The sequence below is a fragment of the Bactrocera oleae genome, chromosome 2, assembly GCF_042242935.1.
Source record: "Bactrocera oleae isolate idBacOlea1 chromosome 2, idBacOlea1, whole genome shotgun sequence".
Classification (NCBI taxonomy): domain Eukaryota; kingdom Metazoa; phylum Arthropoda; class Insecta; order Diptera; family Tephritidae; genus Bactrocera; species Bactrocera oleae.
Genome location: NC_091536.1, coordinates 4,964,704 through 4,986,849, shown reverse-complemented (window position 1 = coordinate 4,986,849; position 22,146 = coordinate 4,964,704). Strand labels below are relative to the sequence as shown.

The 22,146-nt window shown below is 32.7% G+C and overlaps 1 protein-coding gene and 1 long non-coding RNA gene across 3 annotated transcripts in view; one reads left to right on the top strand and one right to left on the bottom strand.

The window, feature by feature from the left end:
- Positions 1 to 1,627: 1,627 nt before the first annotated feature.
- The window catches only part of LOC106617093 (organic cation transporter-like protein), a 43,968-nt gene continuing 23,449 nt past the window's right edge, over positions 1,628 to 22,146 (bottom strand). For both annotated transcript variants that reach the window (XM_036373482.2, XM_014234088.3), the window contains exons 2-6: positions 8,322 to 9,514; positions 6,862 to 7,016; positions 6,623 to 6,791; positions 6,106 to 6,566; positions 1,628 to 6,033 (exon numbers count right to left, since the gene is read on the bottom strand). In XM_036373482.2, the coding sequence (XP_036229375.1) occupies positions 5,537 to 6,033; positions 6,106 to 6,566; positions 6,623 to 6,791; positions 6,862 to 7,016; positions 8,322 to 9,514 (2,475 nt within the window). In that variant the 3' untranslated portion in view covers positions 1,628 to 5,536. The remainder of the gene's footprint in view (positions 6,034 to 6,105; positions 6,567 to 6,622; positions 6,792 to 6,861; positions 7,017 to 8,321; positions 9,515 to 22,146) is intronic.
- Positions 6,965 to 11,447, top strand: LOC118682976 (uncharacterized). The gene is made up of 2 exons (XR_011395596.1): positions 6,965 to 7,048; positions 10,736 to 11,447. It is a non-coding gene; the product is annotated as an uncharacterized lncRNA (long non-coding RNA).

The following is a 22,146-nucleotide window of genomic DNA, read 5'->3' as shown; positions in this document are numbered from 1 at the left end:
ATTTCAATATGTTAGCAGAAAATCACAAAATAATATACAGTTGGACTCACTTTATAGAGATTCCCGTTTCAATTTGATTTTAACAAACATGAGAAATTGCAGCCAACTTTCCGAGCGAGTCGGGTTGTTGCCAGTGCAATTATGCCTGATAATAAAAAAGGTATTAACTGAAACTGTTTACGGCTAGAAATAAATTATTTAATAAATTTCTGATTAACGTGTTAAGTTCTTTGCAAACAGATATGGCGTTCTAGAATTCTATAGTAATAGGTTAAATTTATAGCAAAATAATACTTATAATCATTGACATTCTTTTTTCGATTACAGCGCCATCTGTGTGTGGAAACTTTTAAGTCAATAAAATTGATGATGAATTTATGTTTTAAATTTGTGTTTTTTTTAGTTTTTTAATTTAATGGATTTGATAGAAATTGTGTCTTTTTTTCTTTAAATGTTTGATGTCATCAAATTGTGTAGTCCTTAGTCGTATCCTAAAAAAGTTCACCCTGTTTCGATGCACACATATTGGCGACATTGTTGACAAATGAAATGTGTGGGATTGAAGGAAATGCACTCATACTATATATTAATATTAATTGTAAAAACGAGTATTATATTAAAACAGATTTAAGGATATAGATCTAAGTACATTGTGATTGGAAATTTAGAATATTAATCAGCATCTTAAACATAATATTATGTAAAACAAATAGTTACTTACTTGTATGTTTAAAATCAATTCCTTTTCCGGTTGTGTTAAACATCCATATCATCCCAATGCTATGTGGAGGAAAAGGGGTAAGTGGTATCTTCCGGTCATAACTCTGCAATGTGCTCATTACAATCATATTTTAAAAAAAGAAAGTCTCCCAGTACAGTATAAGTTAACCTGAATTGTACCTAGCAGGTTCTTTTGTAGTATTTAATTTACTTACGCAAGACCAGCACATTTATATTTCTATCTTATAATTTCTTGTTTCCAAAATTAAATGGAACAATGTATATTTTCGTAGTTAATTTGATCAGAGCTGCAGCAACTGAAGCAAAACTAAGGAAAACGGAAGCAAAATAATCCGGTTGCCTCAAGTAAGAAGGTCGGATTCAATAAAAATTTAGTAACCAAGGAAGCTTTACCAAAAAAGGTAAATAATTAAGGTTATTTACCAATTGTAACCGCCACCTTTTTTTTAATTTTTTGTCATAAATCCTCGACATGAGTTTAAGTTGCCGACTGACTCACTGAGCATATATGAAGATATTGATCGAAATAGGATTACTTCGCTGAAATATCCGCCTTTTGTCGAATAAAAGTTGGTAAAATTTAGAAATTTCACCACACATATCTAACACCTTCTTAACCAAGTTCCAATCTGTCGATAGAGCAGTTTTATTATTTTATCTACCTATCTTCCTGTCTTGCTATCAGATTGGCAAGTCTGATCAACATGATCCGAATAACGTGAAATCGGTTACGCCTTATTTACGCGGCTGCTACGTAGTTTGGCAGATTAAAGAAATAATAATCATTCAATAAAAATAAAAATAAAACAAGTTATGAATGGGATTAAAGTTTAAATGAAAAATTAAAATTTCGGTTATGAAAAATACAAATAAATAGAAAACACAATTTTCTAGTATATTTTCGCCCATTTTATTAAAAAAATATTGCTCTTTTACAGCATTTAGCTCCTATTGTTAAAAACACACATACATATATTTTTCAAATATATTTAACATTCCAACTTCACTTGCGCTTGCGTACATACGTATGTACAGACTAGTGCAATTATGTACTTAGAGAGCATATTTAACTCGACTAATGCATGGTATTGTTGCTGTAATATTGTTTCAGGTGCAGGCTATTCTCAAAGTGTTGCAAATTTCAGAAACATTTTACCTAATTATTACAAACGAATAGTATTTAAAAGTTTCTATAGTTTCTTAGGCATTTTATTTGTCTTTTATTATTTAGTAAATTAAACTTATTGAAAATAGTTATGTGTCTTTTATTGAACCTAAGTTTAGCATTTGTTATTTTAGGTAACTCTTTAACTATTTTAAAGCACCATTTCTATTAGATTTCTAACCGTGCTTATTTAGTATTAAAATTTAATTGACTGTTTGCATAAATTTTTGAGATTTCAATTTCCAAATTTCTTAAATATGCAAACAATATATATATTGTTAATACTTAAATAGCTACTTACACCATATTATTAAATTAATTTCTTTAAAGAAAGATAATAGCTAAATGGAGCTTCAATAAATTTTTAGAAAATTTAACGGTATTCATATTAATAATATTGGAAACCAAATGCTTTGATGACGCTTTCCTTCGGTACTACGGCATTTGTTTGACGTAATCGGAGCGTACCCGGATTTATATCCGCCAAAAACTGCCAACAAAAATAAATTGAAAAATAATCCACCAAAATATGTGTTTTTATATACAATTTTTAATACAGTTTTAGTTTTTTAATTTCAGAATTTTTTCAAAAACACCCAGTTTAAATGATATCGATCAAACTACGTGCGATAAATTATGATCAAAACAAAAATAAAAATTGTTCTGCTATCTGAATAAGTATGAATACACATAGAATTTCACTACTCTTGATAATATTTCATTATAGTAAATATATATATGTAGCTCTGTTACTGTATTTTTTAAACTGGTTAGTCCCTGCCAAAAACACATTAGGCCGTATTAACAATTGAAAAACCCAGGCTTTAAAGTTAGTACGTGTACTTCGACTATGACTATCGATCATTTCATATTGAAAAAAATCTGATTTCAATTCTACTGTTGAATAAAGAGCAATTCGTTTTTGTTTTTTTTTTTGGTTTTAGTATTCAAACACACATTACTTAATATTTGTACTTTTGTTTAGATCGCTAAAGCTTGATGTGCATTGAAGAATTATATATATATATGTACATAAATATGTACACATGTTTCAAATAGTGCGAGGCAAACAGTTCCAGCAACACAGTTATAATTGTTGTACCCATATGTATGCATGTGTGTATGTCGTAAATATTTCGGCTTCGAAAAATAACACTTTTTTGTTTAAATTTATTTGGCTGAAACTTAAACCTAACTTTGATGACAAAATGATTGAAATGTAGTGTTATTAAATTTTTAAACCTTTTAAATAAAAATAATAGAATAAAGACTACACACTAGAGCTAATATTTTGCTTTAAGGCTAAAATTGCGCATTTTTTATAACTGTGTCAGATTTCAAGCTACTGATGGAAAAGCTCAGGCAAAAAGCGATACATCTTATGACATAACTGTCATAATAAGCTGCTTGTTAATTACTTTTCAGTAATTGCTTTCCTTTCGTTCGTGACGTCACGAACTAAATTATTTTTCTGTCAAACGACTTTCAAAAAAGTAATGCTACAAAATTGATCTTATCTCTCTTTCTATTATTCTTGGTTAAAAGTCAATTGGAAAGTAAAAATATATTTAAACAATTGAAAATTTAAACCGGAAAAAATGTTTCTCAAATAGTTAGCAATTTCTATATTGAGACAAATAAAACAACAACTTCTATATTGAGACAAACAAAACAGATATAACCTCTACCATTTATGTATATATAATTGTCAATGATTATTCTGCTGTTTTGGTTGAGGAATGAAGTTTATGGATTCAGTTCTTAAAGTGTTTCGGACTCGGTCACTTTTATTGCACCTATGGTATTTGCGAAATAACGGAGAAGAGGACCTATACCAACAGTTGGACGGATCTAACATTGTCAATCATATAATTGATGAAGTGATTGATGAATTGAAATGTACTTCATATGTGTGTATATTTTATAATTGAACTTTGCTTGCACACATACATACATATACACATGCATATATAATTGTTTGCATATATATTTGGTAGTTAATTGGTATATTCTTTATATTGTAAAACACCGCTATTTTGTATGAACATCCTTTCTGTCGTTTTAACAGCAGATATTTTATGAGCATGTAATTTCAAATTCTATTCAAGCTGAGTTTGTGCATTTAAGGCGTGTTTTGCAGTGAAGATTTTCTGGTGAATAAACTAATTTAGGCATAGTATTTAGTTTTCGAAAATATAAGGTTTGTGTATTTAAAAATCTTTCCAAAAGAGTTAACAATTCAAAAACACATTTTGTGGGAAATACATAATTAATTGCATATGAATTCCCTAAACTTGGTATATACATATATGGTATATTTATATTATTATAATATAGGTAATAGACTTATATCATAAATTTGTATCTCTTACTCTCATTATATGGTTTCTCAGATAGTTATTTAATTTTTAAGAACAAAATTAATATTTATAATTTATTATATTAGGGTAGATCTTAAAAAGTCAAATAAATTATATTTTTCCAACTATGAGCAGTTGCTATTATAGTCCATGGTATGACATAAAATTTGGTACTGATAGGAAATAGTTGTGGTGTGTCGCACTGATCGTAGGGTCGCTTCTGAGCATAAGAGAAAATAAATTTTGAATCTTCTTAGTTTCGATAAAGGTATTGAAACTTAGACTCCCAATGGGGTTGCAAATATGCATTGCAAATAAGAAATAATTGAATTTATATATAAATAAAATTTTTTTGTAATCCTGAAAATCTTAATTAAAAATAATTTTTAAATTCGTTATCCAAAAAAAAAAAAATTCTCCAATACCGGAAAAAAAAATTTTAATCCCAAAAATCGGATTAAAATTTAATTATTATTCTCAAATTCCTGATTGAACACAAAAACAATTTAATCTTCGTTTTATTTTTGAAAAGGAAAGCTTAGTAAAAAATCAACAACTTTTAGCTTTTTTGTCATATTTTTATTTAATTTTTTATTTGGAGATATATAAATCTTTCCTTTTTTGTCCCTTTTCATTAAAATTAAAAACTGAAAATCTGATTTTTCCGCCAGTTGTTTTAGTTAAAAATTTGCAACCCTGCATCTGATACACATCAATAATATCCTATCAAGAAAAAAACTATATATATAACTCAGACTATAGTCAGGTTGAGCCTTAAAAACCGTCCTTCTCCACTTAAGTAGCACCCTAATATATACATTTATATTTGTTCATTAGTTATATAATATTATACATAATGTCTTCATATAAATATGTTTGCTTATAGCTTTATCTCATTTCTTTTGAACTATAACTGTATTTATTAATTATGACTTTTTTAAGGAAACTGTTTAACAAAGAAAAAGTGTGTGAACAGAATTGTAACATACGGCGCAAGCGAGGTCTCCAAAATGAGTGAGTTCGATTCTCTACCTATGCTATGGTTAAAATAAATTTGTTCGAAATAAAATTTATTTAAGTTTACTACTTATAGAGTCTAATTGTGTGTGAAGCGAACTACTAGTAGCGACCTCTGTCGGCTCTGTGATGTTATGCGACGAAACGTTGAACGTTACAATCCTGTACACAGCATAACAACTGTCATAAGCGAAATAATTTACGAAATTACAACGCAGATTAATGGCCATTTATTCGATTTGTAGATTGTAGATTAGACGGGTGGACTGTCTTCATGATGTTTCGTCGTCCAAACACCGGGCACCATTTGCGGCGGTAAATTGGAGTTGGGTGCTGCCAGTTTCGTAATACTGGTAAATATCGGATTTTTGAGTGTCGGTCCCGTTGAGAAGCCTTTATTATCGATGCCATCCACTTGTGTAGCGGTCGCTCGATTGCTGCCGCCAAGCGCTTTCTTACTTATCGTACGCGGACTTGTTATGAGGGAGGTTAAAACACCACCAATAATTGCGAGGGACGCGAATGCTGTTTGTGGTACCATAATGCCAAAGATCACAGTAGCGCCGATAAATGGTGCACCCAACAGCCAGAAACGTGCCCAACATATCGCCGAGAATGCGGTAATCTTGCGCTTATCCTCACTTACTAGCTCAACGGTGCAGGTGGTGAGTATGGATAGTGTGGTGGAGATGGCCACTTTCGAGATCATGGCCGAAAGCATGAGCAGCGCAACGCGTGCATCGAACGGTACTAAACGTTTGCGGAAGAAAAGAGGAAATATGAAATTTAAACAGTTCTATTTGTATAACGAGACTAACTTACAGTTTGTTGGCACCAGCCAACCCAGATAAGCAATAAGTCCGGCCAGTACATTGAAAAGACCGGTCCACAACCATTTGCGCGTAGTCTTCAATATCAGGAATAGCCCAATAAAAGTGCCGATTATCTCGCTCAAGCCCGCCACAGCCGTGTTCACCTCGAGATGCTCTCGACTGAACGAACGTATGTTCAGCAGCATGCCATAGTACACGACAATGTAGAGGGACCACGCTAAATGTACACAAATCAAATTGCGCACGACATTTTCACCCTTCCATATCGACCACCAGCCTGGCGGTGGCGGTGCGTCCATAGCGGTTTGCGCCTGCAATTGCAGCTGCTGATCGATGTCGTGCGGAAGACCGTAACGTGTGCCATTCACCTCAACACATTGCATGAGAATATTTTTAGCGTCTATTACACGACCACGTTGTATCATCCAGCGGGGTGAATCGGGAATCCAACTGTCATATAAAAAATATATAAAATAATTTTACTACACCGACATGTTCCAACTTACCGCCATAAGTATATGAGTATCACAGTGGGCCAAGAGATGGCCATATAAAGATGCGACCAGCTGGAGAAGAAACTTGCCACCCCGGGCAGTAGTATAACACCTATTGACCAGAACTGTTCAAAGAGTGTCGAAACGCAAGTCTTATAAACGCCTCCCGTTATATCGGCCACTGTAGAAATGAGAAAACGCAAAAGTGAGCTTGAGTAGCCTGCAAGAAGCTTACTAAACATTTTACTTACTTATTACACCGCCTGCTGTGTACATCTGCGCACAACATACCGCAGACAAGCAGCGAAAGAAAACGTGTAACTCGTATGAGGCTACAAGTCCCGTCAGATTGCCACAGAATATCTGCGATACCATGCCGAAGAGCATCACATTACGTGGACTGAAGCTGTGGGGAGGACAGGTAATTATATTTATCATGTAAGTATCGTTAAACTCTGAAATATTAGTATTTAATATTTAGTACATATGTCCGGACCAAGTTAATCCCGCTAAAATGAGGTTAGGGTAGATATAACACACTATAACAGTGAGCTCGTTATATTTTTTCGATTTAGATTTGGTATTAGTTAGAGCGCTCGCTAAGTTCATTCGGGTTTCAGGAATACATACATTATTTATTGTTGTCCAAGACTCTAAGAATTTTAAGCGTGGGTTAGAAGACGAGTAATTTCGAATGTGTCATGAATGATTGAACAAAATTTTGTGGCCCGTTGACTAGTAAAAACTTTTAACCAAAACTATATACCATAAACCTCTTAAGTTTAAAAACAATTTCATTTCATTCTACTACATTCACTAGGAAACTAATTTCCCTGAACCTAAATTACACCGTAAAATTCTCACAAGTCAGCAGATGGAGCTTTATCTGTGGATGGAAGCATAACAACCATCTCTGAACTGGAACGTCAAGCGCCAAAAAACTACCAAAACCTGACGCCCATATTATTTGTATTAAACATTGCATGATATTTCAGCTGAACATTTTCAATATTGACAACAAGTTACACTTGAAGTTGGGTGCGGAAGACAAAAGTAATAGAATAGTGACTATTAAGTGAGAAAAATTCAACACTCCTTAACATATTGACTGCCAAGTGGTTTTTACGAAATCTTACATCGCGTGCCAAGCACTTTTTTCTTGAAAATTGAACCAAATTTTTCTGCAGATATCAACGTACCCATTTTAAAATCACGGTATGTAGTTATAATATATGTAAAGAATGCACTGTTCTCTATTAGCTATTAGTTGCTTCAATGATTGGACCTTAGATTCAAATAGTAAGACACCTCTTTATTTAAGAGAAAAGGTTGGCTCGTTTCTATCTTATTGCTACCTAAGTGTTAGTTCCTAATCTCAACTGACAAAGTTATTTGCCATTTCTCATTTTCTTCTTGACTTCACTGCTTTTGCGAAACTAATATTGAATAAGATTGTCTTTAGCACATTTTTGTTGACAGTTTCAGAAATAAAGTGGATTCTTTATTCTCAGAAATCGTGGCATTATGTGACATGACATATTGTTTAACTGTGTTTCTCTGATATGGTATCAGCTTTGAAATGATCTAACTTAAACTTACGTAACAAAACTGTATTAGAAACAACATATACCCTTAAGCTCAAAAGTAAATAGATATACACTTCCTAAGGGCAAACAAAAACTTATGAATTAATTGAAATTAGACTACTTACTATTTGAGCAGATGATTCGCCAATATGCCGCCGGTGAGGACGCCAAATAAATGGAAGAATTGTGTTACTGACACCAGGATGTCACGCGAGCACACCAAATCGTATTGCGTCACTACCGAATGGTACTCGGCCCTATGCTCGAACTGCTGGCATGGGATAATGTTTATATTGCGCGAAGTCGGCTCCTCCCATACGCGCGGTTCCAGTTCGGGTCGTTCATAACGGTAATAGTGATGAGCATGCTCTTGTGCATCCTGGTATATATTACAAAAATCTATACTAAATTCTTGATCATCCACCTCTTCCTTTTGTGGATGTGAGACCTTTATCCATAGTGTGTCATTTTGTGCTCCCACCGTATTCGGCGGTTTACAAAAGAATTCACCATGTCGCGGTGCGGGAGCTGTGAATATTATACACGCCATAAACCACGACGATGGTATCTTACACAAAAATATCAGTAATACAGTACGTAATTGCCAGCGTCCCCACTCTCCGGTTATACGTCCAACAGCATCGACTTTCGTCTTCATTTTCGAGCTATGTTGCGGTCGTTCGCCCTCGATGCTAGAGAAGAAGTCTTGTGGATATGAATTATATTGGTGTGTATGTGTAGTAGTTTGGGTGTAGTGATAATTGCTATACAGTGTCGCTGTGGTGGGTGTGGAATAACTGTTATCGTTCGATTCGCTATAGTTATCGCTGTCCGTATTATCCGCGTTGTCGTCCAAATCGATTATGCTCTCTTCAGTTTGACCGCTGCCATCAATCGTTGTCGATGTGGTGGTGGTTATAGTCACCGTATTACCATCAAATAACTGTAAAGATGCGACCGAATTGCGACGCCGACATTCACTGGCCGGTGTGCCGTAAATACTCGGTCCCGATGAGGTAGGCGATGATGACGGCGCAACTGCATCCAGATAAAGTTTGTTAGCTGAAAGTGGCTCTCTCGAGGCGGCTGTAATGTTAGTCGAGTTGTAAAGGCTGTGATTGTGATTGTGTGTTTCTGTGAAACTTTGGTGGATCGGTGAGTTTGCGGTGGTATCGACGGCTGTATAGTTGTGTTGGTGTGCTTTCGCTGATATGTGGTTAGGTACGGTGTTATTATTATTGTTGTTGCTGTTATTATTATTCGTTTCCGCTGGTTTGGTATTGTCTTTGTTGTTGGTGGGCAACAATGGCGATTCGGCCTGAAAGAAAAGAGGTGTTTTATTTGCAGCTGAATATGAAATGAAATAAATATGAGAGCTAAAAAATCGAATTTTGTTGACAAAATCGTTTTAAGCTCTAAGTTCAATTACAAATGAATAAAATTCTTTAGAATTTCTCTCATTAAGTTTAATTAGCGGGATAAAGTTATCTTCGAATTTTTGAGTTATTATAATTGATAATCTCTATGGCGTTGAACGATTTTAGAGATTAATTCGCAATAATTGTTCTCCTATATTTTACGAGTTTTTATAACTAACTAAAAACGGGGTTTATTAATATTTTTGTATTGTTGAAATATGTTGCACAGTTAACCTAACGGTTGTTTATAACTTCTAAATCTAATCGGGATAAAAATATAGTATATATTAATCTAATTAGTATGATGAGACGAAATTAATTCCGAGTTATTTCGCACTTTGATGAGGTTGATATTACAAATGGCGAAATCGGGCAATTGCCATCGAGCATATTTCGTGAGCAAATTCTGAACAGCTCCCCAAAGAAATATCAAACTGTTAACATTTAAAATTTCTGCAGGTTGCAGCAGTTATTATATGAGTCAGAGAGTCATATTAGCTAACTTTCTTTAACGAACTTCTTTTAACTACTCGACCCACTGTGCAAAATGACATGTATCGTCTGGATTTCCCAAATTATAAATCTTAACATAAAACAAACAACGGAGAAATTCGCCAACACAGCTGCGTATTGACATTCCTTAGCTACATTTAAGAACACAACTTTAAAATTATAACAATACTGATGCAATATTCTCAGGAAGCCCAAAACTGTGCGTGCCAACTGAGCAAAACAGGTTCGTGACACGTGAAGTCATTTAAATCAAGATTTTAAAAATGAAATACAGTAAGGTTTATTTGCGTCGCGTGAAGTAAACAAACATATACTCGTACGTATGCGTGTATATTCGTTTAAATTATATGTGTACAGTAGACACCGCTCATAGCTAATACATACAAAACATTTTCACATAATCTATTAAACATTTAAATTACTTTTTATGCTAAACATAATATTTAAATATTATATTATATAAAAAACTATATAATTGAGCGAATTGATTCCCTAACGAATTTTTATTGATTGCAACCCAAAATATGTTTCAAGTCATATTATTCGAGGACTACTGTATGTACTCAAATATAATATTTAAATTTGTTGCGCTTTTACTCCTCTCACAGGTGAGCTGTGACGCCCAACATGATGTTATCCTACCACGCTTTTAACCACGCACCAACTCACCACGCACTTTCGGACGCGTGCTTAATTTTGCGAAAATCTCCAGAGGGTGCATAATTAAATTTTCGTGGACGGAACTATAAAGTTTGTATTGCGTTTACAACTTTTATTAAGGAAAATATGAACTTCATTTAAATATAAGCGTTTTATGTTGTTTAAGATATTTAAAATGGTTTACATACTACTTTCGTTTAAATTATTTTAGTAGTGGAGTGCTTAACGGCCAACACATTTTAAAATTTCTAAGTTTGCTATTAATGTTTTTCAACTGTAAAAACAAGAGGGTTCAAGAGAATATTTTTGGAATTTTGTTCGTTAGCGGCGAAGTGATAATCTCTAAAAATTGTATATTAAATTCACAGGCTAAGTTAATAGTTAATAAAAATAATTGCAATTAACAGAGAAATCGGGAAAGGCCAATTGGAGTACTGCATCGTCGAGAAACGATTAAAAATCATTGCGGACCTGACAGCATCGATTAATATTTATAATTTGACTAAAGAACCTAAATAAATAAAGATAGAAATAAGGATGAAAAGCATAAATACGAACTAACACTTTTGGTGTTATGAACTACATGGAAGGCTAATAACCTTTTTAAGGCTAATAAAATCGTATCTGTTATTGCCAAACTTTATCAAAAAGGTAACAAAATATGGAATTTTTGGTTGTTTTGGATGTTTCTAAAGAGCTCGTTTTTTATTCTCAATGTTATGACAATTATTGTTGATTGTGATTGTGTCAACATTTTCCGTTAACAATCACGCCCACCCCCCATATACTGGACAAAAGTGATGGATGTCGTTTACAAATTATGAATATATTTCCTTTGGTGGTGCATTACTTGAATTTAAATTTTGTAGATGAGCAAGTTCGGCCCTTTCAAATACCATCTGATCAAAATTGACCCTGACTGGCTTTATAAGCTGCGCGAAAAAGCAAATTGGTAAAATTTTTCTGAGCTTAGTACAACACTATTTATGCACGCATGAAGTTTGATCTCTATATGTCAAATTAAAGTTTGTGTGACGACGTAAAAGGTTTGTCAGGCGATTTTTACTATGGGGACAGCCAGTTTGCTTGAAATTTTGTGTTTGTGGCGCCAACCCAGCCGAGGATTATAACATGTGTATAACAAGATTGGATTAAGCGCTGATGTGCTTTTATTGGCTCAGGATTTTATTTTGAAGGCGATAATAACAATTTGTGACAGTCAGGGTGATCGGTGGTACATAATAGTTTATTTATTTATTATATCATGAAAAGGCTATTTTATTGAGAGCCACAATGCTTGTTACACCCAAAAGGAAACGTTGGAAACTCTATAAAAATAAATATATATAAATATAAATTATCAGCATGACGAGCTGAGTTCATTTATCCATGTCCGACTGTACGACCGTCTATCTATATATACGCGAACTATGTGATCTCTCAGTTTTTGAGATATCTGTTTGTCCTTTACTCCCTTAGAAGCTGCTCAATTGTCGGGACCGCCGATATCGGACCACTAGCATATAAATGTCATACAATCTTTTGTATTTGTGAAGAGTATTATAACTTCAGCGCAAACGGAGTTAACGTTTTTTCTTGTTTTTTATTAGAGTGGGTATTTGTCTGTAGATATACACAATGCATTTAGTGCAACGAATCAGCGCTGGATTTTTTGCACTGCAGACGCTCCACTGCCGTAATTTATGGCCTTTGATTAAGAAAACACTGAATGATTCACCAAAATGTGTGTTTTTATTGACAATATGTACATATTCATATGTATTAAACAGGTAAAATATACACATTGCACAGTGCACATTCATATGATACGTGTGTAGAGCAGGACGGCGCTTTAACGATGCAAATATAAACGTAAAAGCGCCGTTAGTTCAAAAAGATAAACGAAAGGTGAAATGAAATGAAAGTGTTGACAACACTAGAATCCACTTTTAGTTAAGCTTTCACTCGTAAACGGTCAAATTATACAGATTTTGTAGGAACTTGTTTAATTCCTTTAAACATTTTTTCTGAACAACTTTAAATCACTTGCCCCTTTAGTTAACGTCGAAGTCACAATCAAGTTATTAGATAGTAAAAATTATGAATTCAAAAGCTTCGGTTATGTGTCGTGTCAGCTGAGTATTCTAAGTAATGAATACAGCGGACAATTTTTATCGTACTTCGTATTTTGACAATTGGACTGTCTAAACGCCGGAAATTTTAACTTTAAAATATCCGTTATTTTTTCAACACTATTCGTATAACATATATACACAGTTTTTTCTTTTTAAGAATTGAAGTCTGAATCAGTAGATATGAATTACAATGCTTTCGGTGCTGTGCACAAAAAGAATTTGGAATATCATAAACAAATGTAAATTGTTAAATATTTTATGCATCCCTAAAAGAAAATGTCTAAAACCGCAAATACAAAACTAAAACGTAAGGTCAAAACTTCGGAAATCAACATTAAAATTTTGAATCGCCTACGAAATGGTGAAACGTTGCTACCAAAGAAAAAATGGAAAAACACACATAATATGACTTGACAGAAACAATGTCAAACAGAAAGCATTAAGCAGCAACACAATCAACTTCTGAGAAGAGATTCTTATTTTCTGCAAACACAGTATGGTTGAGAGGATTTCTCCAAATGCATGCGCTTCATAACATAAAAATCAAGAGCGAAATTGCTTCTGGATTCAGAAATCTGCCAAAGAATTTTCGCTATAACACAAAAAAAAAAAAAAAATGCCGCTGCTGCATACAGTCCAGATCAAGTTTTTAATGCAGACGAAACTGTTCTTTTTTGAAAAATATGCCGAGAAGAGCCTATGAGGCCAAATCGCAAAAGAGTGCTGTTGGTTTTAAAGCTCAAAAAGGTCGAGTAAAATTTTTATTTTGCAGTAATGCACTTAAGACTCGAGCAATGAAAGATAGCCGGTCAATTGAAAGACCAATAAAGGTTAATAAAAATACATGGGTGACAACTACAGTTTTCACAGATTGGTTCAATAAATATTTTGTGCCAGAAATTTCATTCCAATACATTTTGGACATTTTGAATAAAAATAAAACTCTTTGATGACTTAGTATTTAATGACAGTGATGAACTGCTGCTTGATCAAGGTCTTGAAATGTTACATTTTACCACAGTGATAGTGAAGAACCTGTTAAACTTGCTGCAAATTTAATTAAAGAAGGACTTCAACTTGCAAATAAATTAGGATACCATTTTGTGGCTGTTAAAAATGTAAACGCCGAGCGGGCAAGAGAAAGTCCAGATCAAAATTATTTTATGACTATCATTTTATTAATTTTTTTTTCTTACCTTAAAAATTGAATAACCTATTCTGTTTGTTAACAACATAGCTGTTTTACATAATAGTTTTTGGTTGCTGAACTTGTTATATGTTACATTTAATTCACATCAGCTTAGAGTGCATATATTTTTTTCTTTAATAACTATGCTTATGTAGGTACACATTATATAGTATGTGATTTAATAAAATAAAAATTAATATTTGTTCTTAAAAAATCCTTCTCTTTAACTAATTTTAATAGGTTTAAAGATAAGGAACCAATCACCTATTCTGTATATGATCAATAACCGTGTAATAACAGAGTTAGTTATCTCACAGTGTCTACAAGTGCCTATTTAAAATTAGGTCTACCTATAAAGCAGTTGGATGGAATTCTATTGCTTCAATTTGCAAAGAAGCGACTTGCATGTTTCAAAATACTTGGCACATTTCCGAATTTTACTTATTTAAAAAGAATCAAATAACGTTTTTTAAGAGATAAAAAAACGAAAACGTTAATTATAATTACTTCCTTTTATTCTTTTTCGAGCGCACAAAAAATTATGCAGACTTTTAATTGCTGACTTAACTTAACTCTAACCACTTAAATATTCCAGCAATTTATACAATAATAAAAATGTAAAAACGGCTCCGATTTACATCACACACTTTTTTCACAAAGATTCATATTTTCCCTTTAAATACAACAACAAAAAGGCGTTTACTAATTAATAGGAGCGATAAGAAGGAGTAAAAGTGAAAGTTGTCTATTTGGCAGCGAATAAATAAATACTTAAGACTAATATTATATCAATTAACCAATGCAAGATCTCAAAGAAAAAGCAAAAACCCCTAGGTGGCGAAAAGACAACACAAACTACCAATGCGCGTCATTTTGCCTTTCTTCCACTTGTCACTTTTTGACTTTTATTACCGTTAATAAGCAGATATCTGTTCGGTAGCAGTGATTAAGTGAAACTTACAGCCGCGGCTGGACTCGTATCATCAGCAGCGCCATAAACTGACACTTAGTGTGTATTTAATTTTTTACGACTTTGTTCAAATTAATACACTATACGCATAAAGCGTTAGACTACGGTTGCGCATATTTTCGGCAAAATCTGACCAATTGCTTTGCTGAAATATTTGTAGAGTGGGCTGCGAAGCGAAGTTCAAGGGACTTGTGTGTATGATTATGAAGGTTAATGCAAACATTTTTGTCCGAATTTTGTCGAAAGGTTGGTGGAATCGGCTAAGCTTTATAGTAACAAAAAAACTTTTGAAGCGGAAAAGTGAAGTGGTGTTTGATAAAGGTAGAAAGACATAAAACTAAACTAAGTTTGCTATCCAACCATTTGATGAAAGCTACATAAAATGTTAGAGGTCATTAAAACTTTTTTATGCTTTTGTGCTCGTTTTCATATGACATATCACATGAAGAGTGATCAAATAAGTCGACCTGTTTACTTATTTTTTGCACAAAAAATTTCTCTTTGAAAAAAATAAATAAATTTCCTTGAAGTGAAGTACGGCAACAACGAGAATGTGTATATCAGCTGTTTGATATGTCGCTGACTTCTTCAAAATGTTCAAGAAGCTGGCTTCAAGACGCCATTTGCAGCCAAGGAAATCTCGCTGAAGTCGTATAGTTCAGTCGTCTATGTGTTTAACGCATAAGAATAAAACTACGGCAGGCAGAGGAATGATAGAATAGTAAACTGAATGTGTGATATATATTGCCCGTAAAAATGTGAAGTTTAATTGATAAAGTTATCTAAACAGCTGGAATATTTAAGAGTTCTTCTGCTAGATTAGATGGATTCAGGGTTTCGATAATTACAATAGTTGCTAGATTACCTGTGCCCAAAATAAGTAAAATCGGGTCAATACTTCCCATTGCCTTATTTCCTAATATAAATATTTTCGAACTTCCAGTTGACTTTATACCGCATCTATGGGTTAATATGTAAGAAATCTTTATGAAATTCAGAAAGAGTCTCCGTTTAATAAATCAAGGCAATACTAGTTCCCATATACCTAATATTCGGATTTCCAAACATCCGCTTGGCTTTATACCTTATATATTGGCCAATCTGTAAAGCTTCTTAATTTGCAAATTGCGAGTAAAAAAAAAGTTCGGTTACACCCGAACGTAGCTCTTCCTTGCTTGTTTAATTTTACGCTTTACATCCTTCCGGAAGATTATTGGGATTATCCCTTGTGATGGGCTCAAAAATCGTTTTTTTCTCATAAATTACTTCGTTAATATGTTTAGAATACGGTAACGTGTTTTTTAAAAAGTTGAAGTAATTTTTAAGATACAGTTAGAAGAACGATCTGTTTGGAGCTCTAATTTAGTATATTTGAAACTTTAAACGCGCTTCTCTCAAAACTGTATTTTTCAAACTTCGTATCTCAAAAACGGTCAAACCGTTGACTTAAATTTTGTAGGGTATATTATTCAGGGTATAATTATATCATCCTATGTTCGTAGATGAACGACAGGAATAACGAAAGGAGTCATAGTACAATTTTTATTAAGCATATTATTCAGCTTGGATATTTAACTTGAAATATTTAATTATATTAAATTCACACCCATACACAACTATATCCACAACTTAAATATAAAATGAAAGCAAATATATATTTATTTATATAAGATGTGAACGCATGCAAATTCAATTTAAATTAATAAGCAATCAAAGAATTTTGGCTATATTTATATCTTTATGGACTCATTCTAAGTTTACTACATGAGTGGTAGGGTAAATAATATTTTGTGAAATGAGTTCAGTCATAAGAGATCCTTACAGAAAGTATTTACGAACCATTATGCTCAAAATTGTTTCGAAAAAAGTTGCCACCTAGTAAAATATTACAAAAGTAAATAATTACAAAATATATGGCAAACGTATAGAGTTAAAGGAAGTTATAGAACGTTTTTAAGACAAACTTCTGCAATGTGTTGGACAAATCTTTAATATACTATAAAAGTTAAGTTATTTCTTTATTTGCTTATGACCCATTATACCTATAATGGGAATATCACAAGTTATTTTACTTAAATTTAATTATACACAATACAGCAATCACGCTTTAAATATTTAAATCTTGCCATCTTAGCATTTTATTGCATCTGAAAAAGCAACAGACAATTTGTCGCGATTTTGACACTATATGTTATGTACATAATCTTGTTCTTTAGCTGTCAAAACCAGACGAAACGTACCTTAATATTTTCGCTTATAAAGCATGAACGAATATAAAAATGTTTGAAGCTTTATTAGGTGATTCTATACATAAATATGTATACTTGTAGGAGTATTAAAATCAAATTTTCGCACCTTGGCAGCTCACAGCGAGATCGTAGGATACGAAAACATACTCGTAAAAAAATGTGCTAATTTTTTATGGAATCTGCAATGTGATGAAATATATTGCTAACATTTTCCATTGAGGTTTTGTCAACTTTGAGATAACCTTAGACTTATTTAATTTGAGTAGTTGGAGTGCTAGTGAGGTTTAGCTTGTTGGCATGAGGTTGCTTTTATGTTATACGAGTATATGTGTATTATACAAAAGACTATTTATGTATGTCTTTAAAATATTCCTCCTTTAAATCCCGCATACCAAAAAATACCTGAGGTTAATAATTTATTTATCAATCCTTACACCCGCCCACTCGCCAATATTTAACACCCAATTGGGCGTTATACCGCGTTCGCTTGACAAAATTTAAAGTGCCACCATTCATTCCACCATCCATTAAATTTTTTTCGAATTATGTTTTGTTGATTTTCATTGGGCATATTTGTTAAACTAGAAGTTGTATTTAAAATCGTTTTTATAATTATTCATGCCGTAAGAATTATCGGAAAATTCCTTAACATCGGCGTAGAGAAGAAATAACTTAAAGAGAACAAGTAAGGAAGGAATAAGTTCGGGTGGAACCGAATATTTTATACACTTGCTACTTGCAAGGATCAAAACACAGAAAATACCCTCAGGTTTTGGGAAAACAATTTTTGCGAAACAAATTTAACATTCATTATTCGACGAAATCGTCAATGGATTACAATCAAATTTGTATTTTCTTATGTTATATGAGGTGTGTTCAAAGCAAAAGGTAAATTTTGATTCGATTATCAATATTTTGTTGTTGTTATAATCGGACACATATGTGCAAAATCTGATACAAATAATTGGTCCATTTCCTTTAACAAACGAAAATCGCCAAGCTCATAAAAACACGGGCGCTACAGACAAAGTAAGCAATGAATACAGCTGAAAATTTTATTGTAATTCAGGGGCACGTATGGATATTAATATTGATAATAGGAGTCTCCAAATCCGCGAAACTTTTCAATTCCCTTTATTTTCTGAACATACCACATAATTGAACTTTAGTACGTAATAGGAAGTAAATTTTGAATAGATTTATGTACCCTTAAATTTTTATTTATTCTCTTTCTTTATTTTCATTGCTTGTTCATCACTCCACTATGCATATAGTCTTATGCGACTTCCGCTTGACTTCCAAATTCTAAATAATGCCATTGGCATGTACCCATGCGTATATAACTATTTCAATCAGAGTTAATAAAATATTGGTTTGATGTGTGCAAAAATATATATAATCTAATGTTTGTATGTATATATTTATATAGTATATGTGTACATGTAAAGTCATCCATCCAAATATCTTGAATATTTTAGGAACAACTCTTCACCAACAGAATTAAAAGAATGAATTCGTTCAAGTAATTACATGGCCGCCTACGGATACTGTCACAATGGCCTTGTTATTGAATCAAATTACCTTCTCTACATTATTTTTGTGGAGATAAACCAATAACGGCAATATATTGAATAACCTTGAAACTAAAAATTAATTCGCTTTACTCGTAATTACCGTATCATAAAATAGTTGCATTCATTTATATTTATATTTATATTCATATATTCATCATCAAACATGCGTTTCAGTTGAAGTAAAACACAACTTCTGTCATCAATTTAGCATTCATACAAATATACCATACATATATATATATAAGTACATGTAGGTATTTAATATCCGAGTATATCCGGAATTTTATGTACCAGCCGCCTCTAAGCGCCCACGATTAGCACGTGCCACATGCCATTAATACTTTGTCAAAGGGGAAATATCCCAGCAAGGAAGCACATTTGTTATATTATTCTTCTGCTTTATAACTATTACGTTTCATTTATTTGTGGTGATTGAAGTGTGATACATAAATAGTTGAATTGAAAGCATTATAGGTGTTACCTATAATGGTCGGATAGCTATGAAGTAATTGAGTCCTTTAACTAAGCTAAGTTTTTTTAGATTTCTACAAATCGATACCGGCGCCAACCTGATTAGTCCTGATAGTCTGATAATCGTTTCATAAAATAATTTTCTTTGAATTTAGTTATCAAACTATTAGCTAATTCTGCCCGAAACATTACCTATTTAAAGCAGTGATGTCTTGAATAAAAACATCATCTAATATAAAAATTAAATGCCACTTATCATCGGCAGGAAACTAATTTGTTTATGCGCCTGATTGGTCTTAATAATTAGTATGACTTTACGATATTTGTCTGTCTCAAATATTAGGATTCACTTGTACATAGAAAAACAAATTAATTAGTGAGGATAGGTTATTCGTAAAGTGAGACCATTACAATCAAGTGTTCACGCTATATTAATATCTAATGAATACCTATTTTGTTATATTGTTCCCAATAAACAAAATAATTTATTATTTACACATTTGTGATTGATCACTTCACGATAAAGTGTTAATAAGTTGGTAATTGTGTTACGAGTGTTACTAAGTGACAGATGAAATACGGTATGCATACAACATGCATATGTATGACTACTTATTAATACATACACACAACACATCACGACTACCCTAAACACCAATTCAGAATAATAAAGAATTAGCATTAAAACTAGCACAACACGCGTTGCAGCGCATTAGATCTATGCGTAAGAAAGGGATAAACAATCACATGTACACAAGAGTTTTGGGTAGTTTTGTCAATTCGACCTTAAGAAACTCATAGAAACTTTAACAGAAATCTCTGATAACGCTCTTTGGCAATTAACATATGATTTGAACGATAGTTGACTTGCAGTTCACGATAGCTAATCCATCAGATAATTTATGGGTTCAGTTCACAAAATTGAGTGAGCATACTAAGAAAAATAGGGATTGAATAAGTGGCAACAACAACTATAAACAACCTAAATACAGGTATTTTTAAGCAACAAATAAAGCCGTAATTTTAAAGAAATTTGGAAACCGTCAAAACTTTTCTCATCTATAAATTATTTCTTCTTAACGGTCTCTTTGGCTACGAAAGTTTTTTAGTAATATCGCATTGCCGAAAATATTATGTTCACATTTTAATTAAAAGATTTATACATTTAAATTCTCTCTAGAGATTTATTTTGAAACATAAATATTATATTTGGGTATGTGTAGCTCTAATATTTTATTTCACCATTGCATCATCAGTTAACTAAATCGCACACCAATTCCAAAAATAATGTTACGTATACGCCATGTCAGACAATCCAATATATAATATTATATATAGAAAAATGCTGTAAGCATCTTTTTAATGCGGTAGCAAAAGCAGCTGTAAATGTGTATTATAAAGCAAACAACATAATAATATTTTTATATATTGAATATAAATTGACACATATGCATACACATCACCAATTCACTCCTTGGAATGCTTACATTAGCTTCACCTGCTCTTTCAATAAGACGCCTGTGCTCGCATATTTCGTACTAATAATAACTCTATAACTCTATATATATTGTATGTTTCATCACATTGTCCTACAGTCGCTGGCCATTTTGGAATTTGCTTAGAGCAGTGTAATTTTTCATTTGGTCGCACTTGTTTCGCCAATAAATCGTAACATATTGTGGGTGTATGCAAATTTTGTTTGTGTTCGCAACTACCCACAGAGAGTCATGGATTTTGTTGAAATAAAATGAATATTACAAATAAGATTCTTGAAAAAATTATTGAGTGAAGCAGAAGTACAGTAGCCTTTGGGCTTTTGCTGTGCATAGTTACCATTTTTTACCTCTTCGTAGCTGGCAACAATAACAAAATATTTATGCGCACACGCTCTCTATTTGTTTGTACAGCAGCATGATGGTGACAAAAGATCAGAGTTCTCTGTTACATTGGGATATTTGAATAAATTATTAGCATTATGCATTGAATGTGTCTTTTGTGTGCCCAGCAACAGAGTGTAGGAAAATCTGGTAGACTGACTCGCTGTGTAGGTGTTGCTACTTTGAATACGCCGTAAGCGTGCTTTGTGGTGACAAAATTTTAGATAATGTCAAATTTTTACTAAAAAATTCAACAAATTTTTTGTTTTTAATTCTTTAAATTATTCTTTAGTAAAATAAAGTGTTATATCTAAAAACTAACCACAAACACAAGTTTATTGTTATATTTTATATTTAACATAAAATATTTTTTTTGCAGATTGAAGGATAACATATAAATCGAGTTACTTTCATTCGCCTCGAAAATCATTTCTTGTTGTGTATGGAAACCAAATCCTGTTTTTGTACACAAAATGTGGTTTTACTCAAATATTCAGCAATTGCTATCAATTTCCGTTGCTTTTCCGGTTTCCAGAAACGTTCGGTTTTGTTTGCTGCTTTTACAATCTCATTACACACATCAATGCAATAACTCGCATGATGCAAGTTCGCTTTGATATTTTTGGTGGTAGAGAACTTAACTATTTTGGCTAGTTTGAAAATTTAATGTAACTTAGTGTTTGAGTATAATTTTTTGAATATGGGTACTGCTACCAAGTCTTATGAAAACCCTCCTGTCTGTCAGTTTTGCAACATTTTGTCTAATTTAAATAGTCGTAACTCACCATTAACGCTTTTTTCAACTGGTCAGTCTTAGTTGGTTGTTACACCTATACAAAGGAGGTGATGACCACCATAAACAGTAGTATCACGGAAGCAAATCACTAGGTTCCA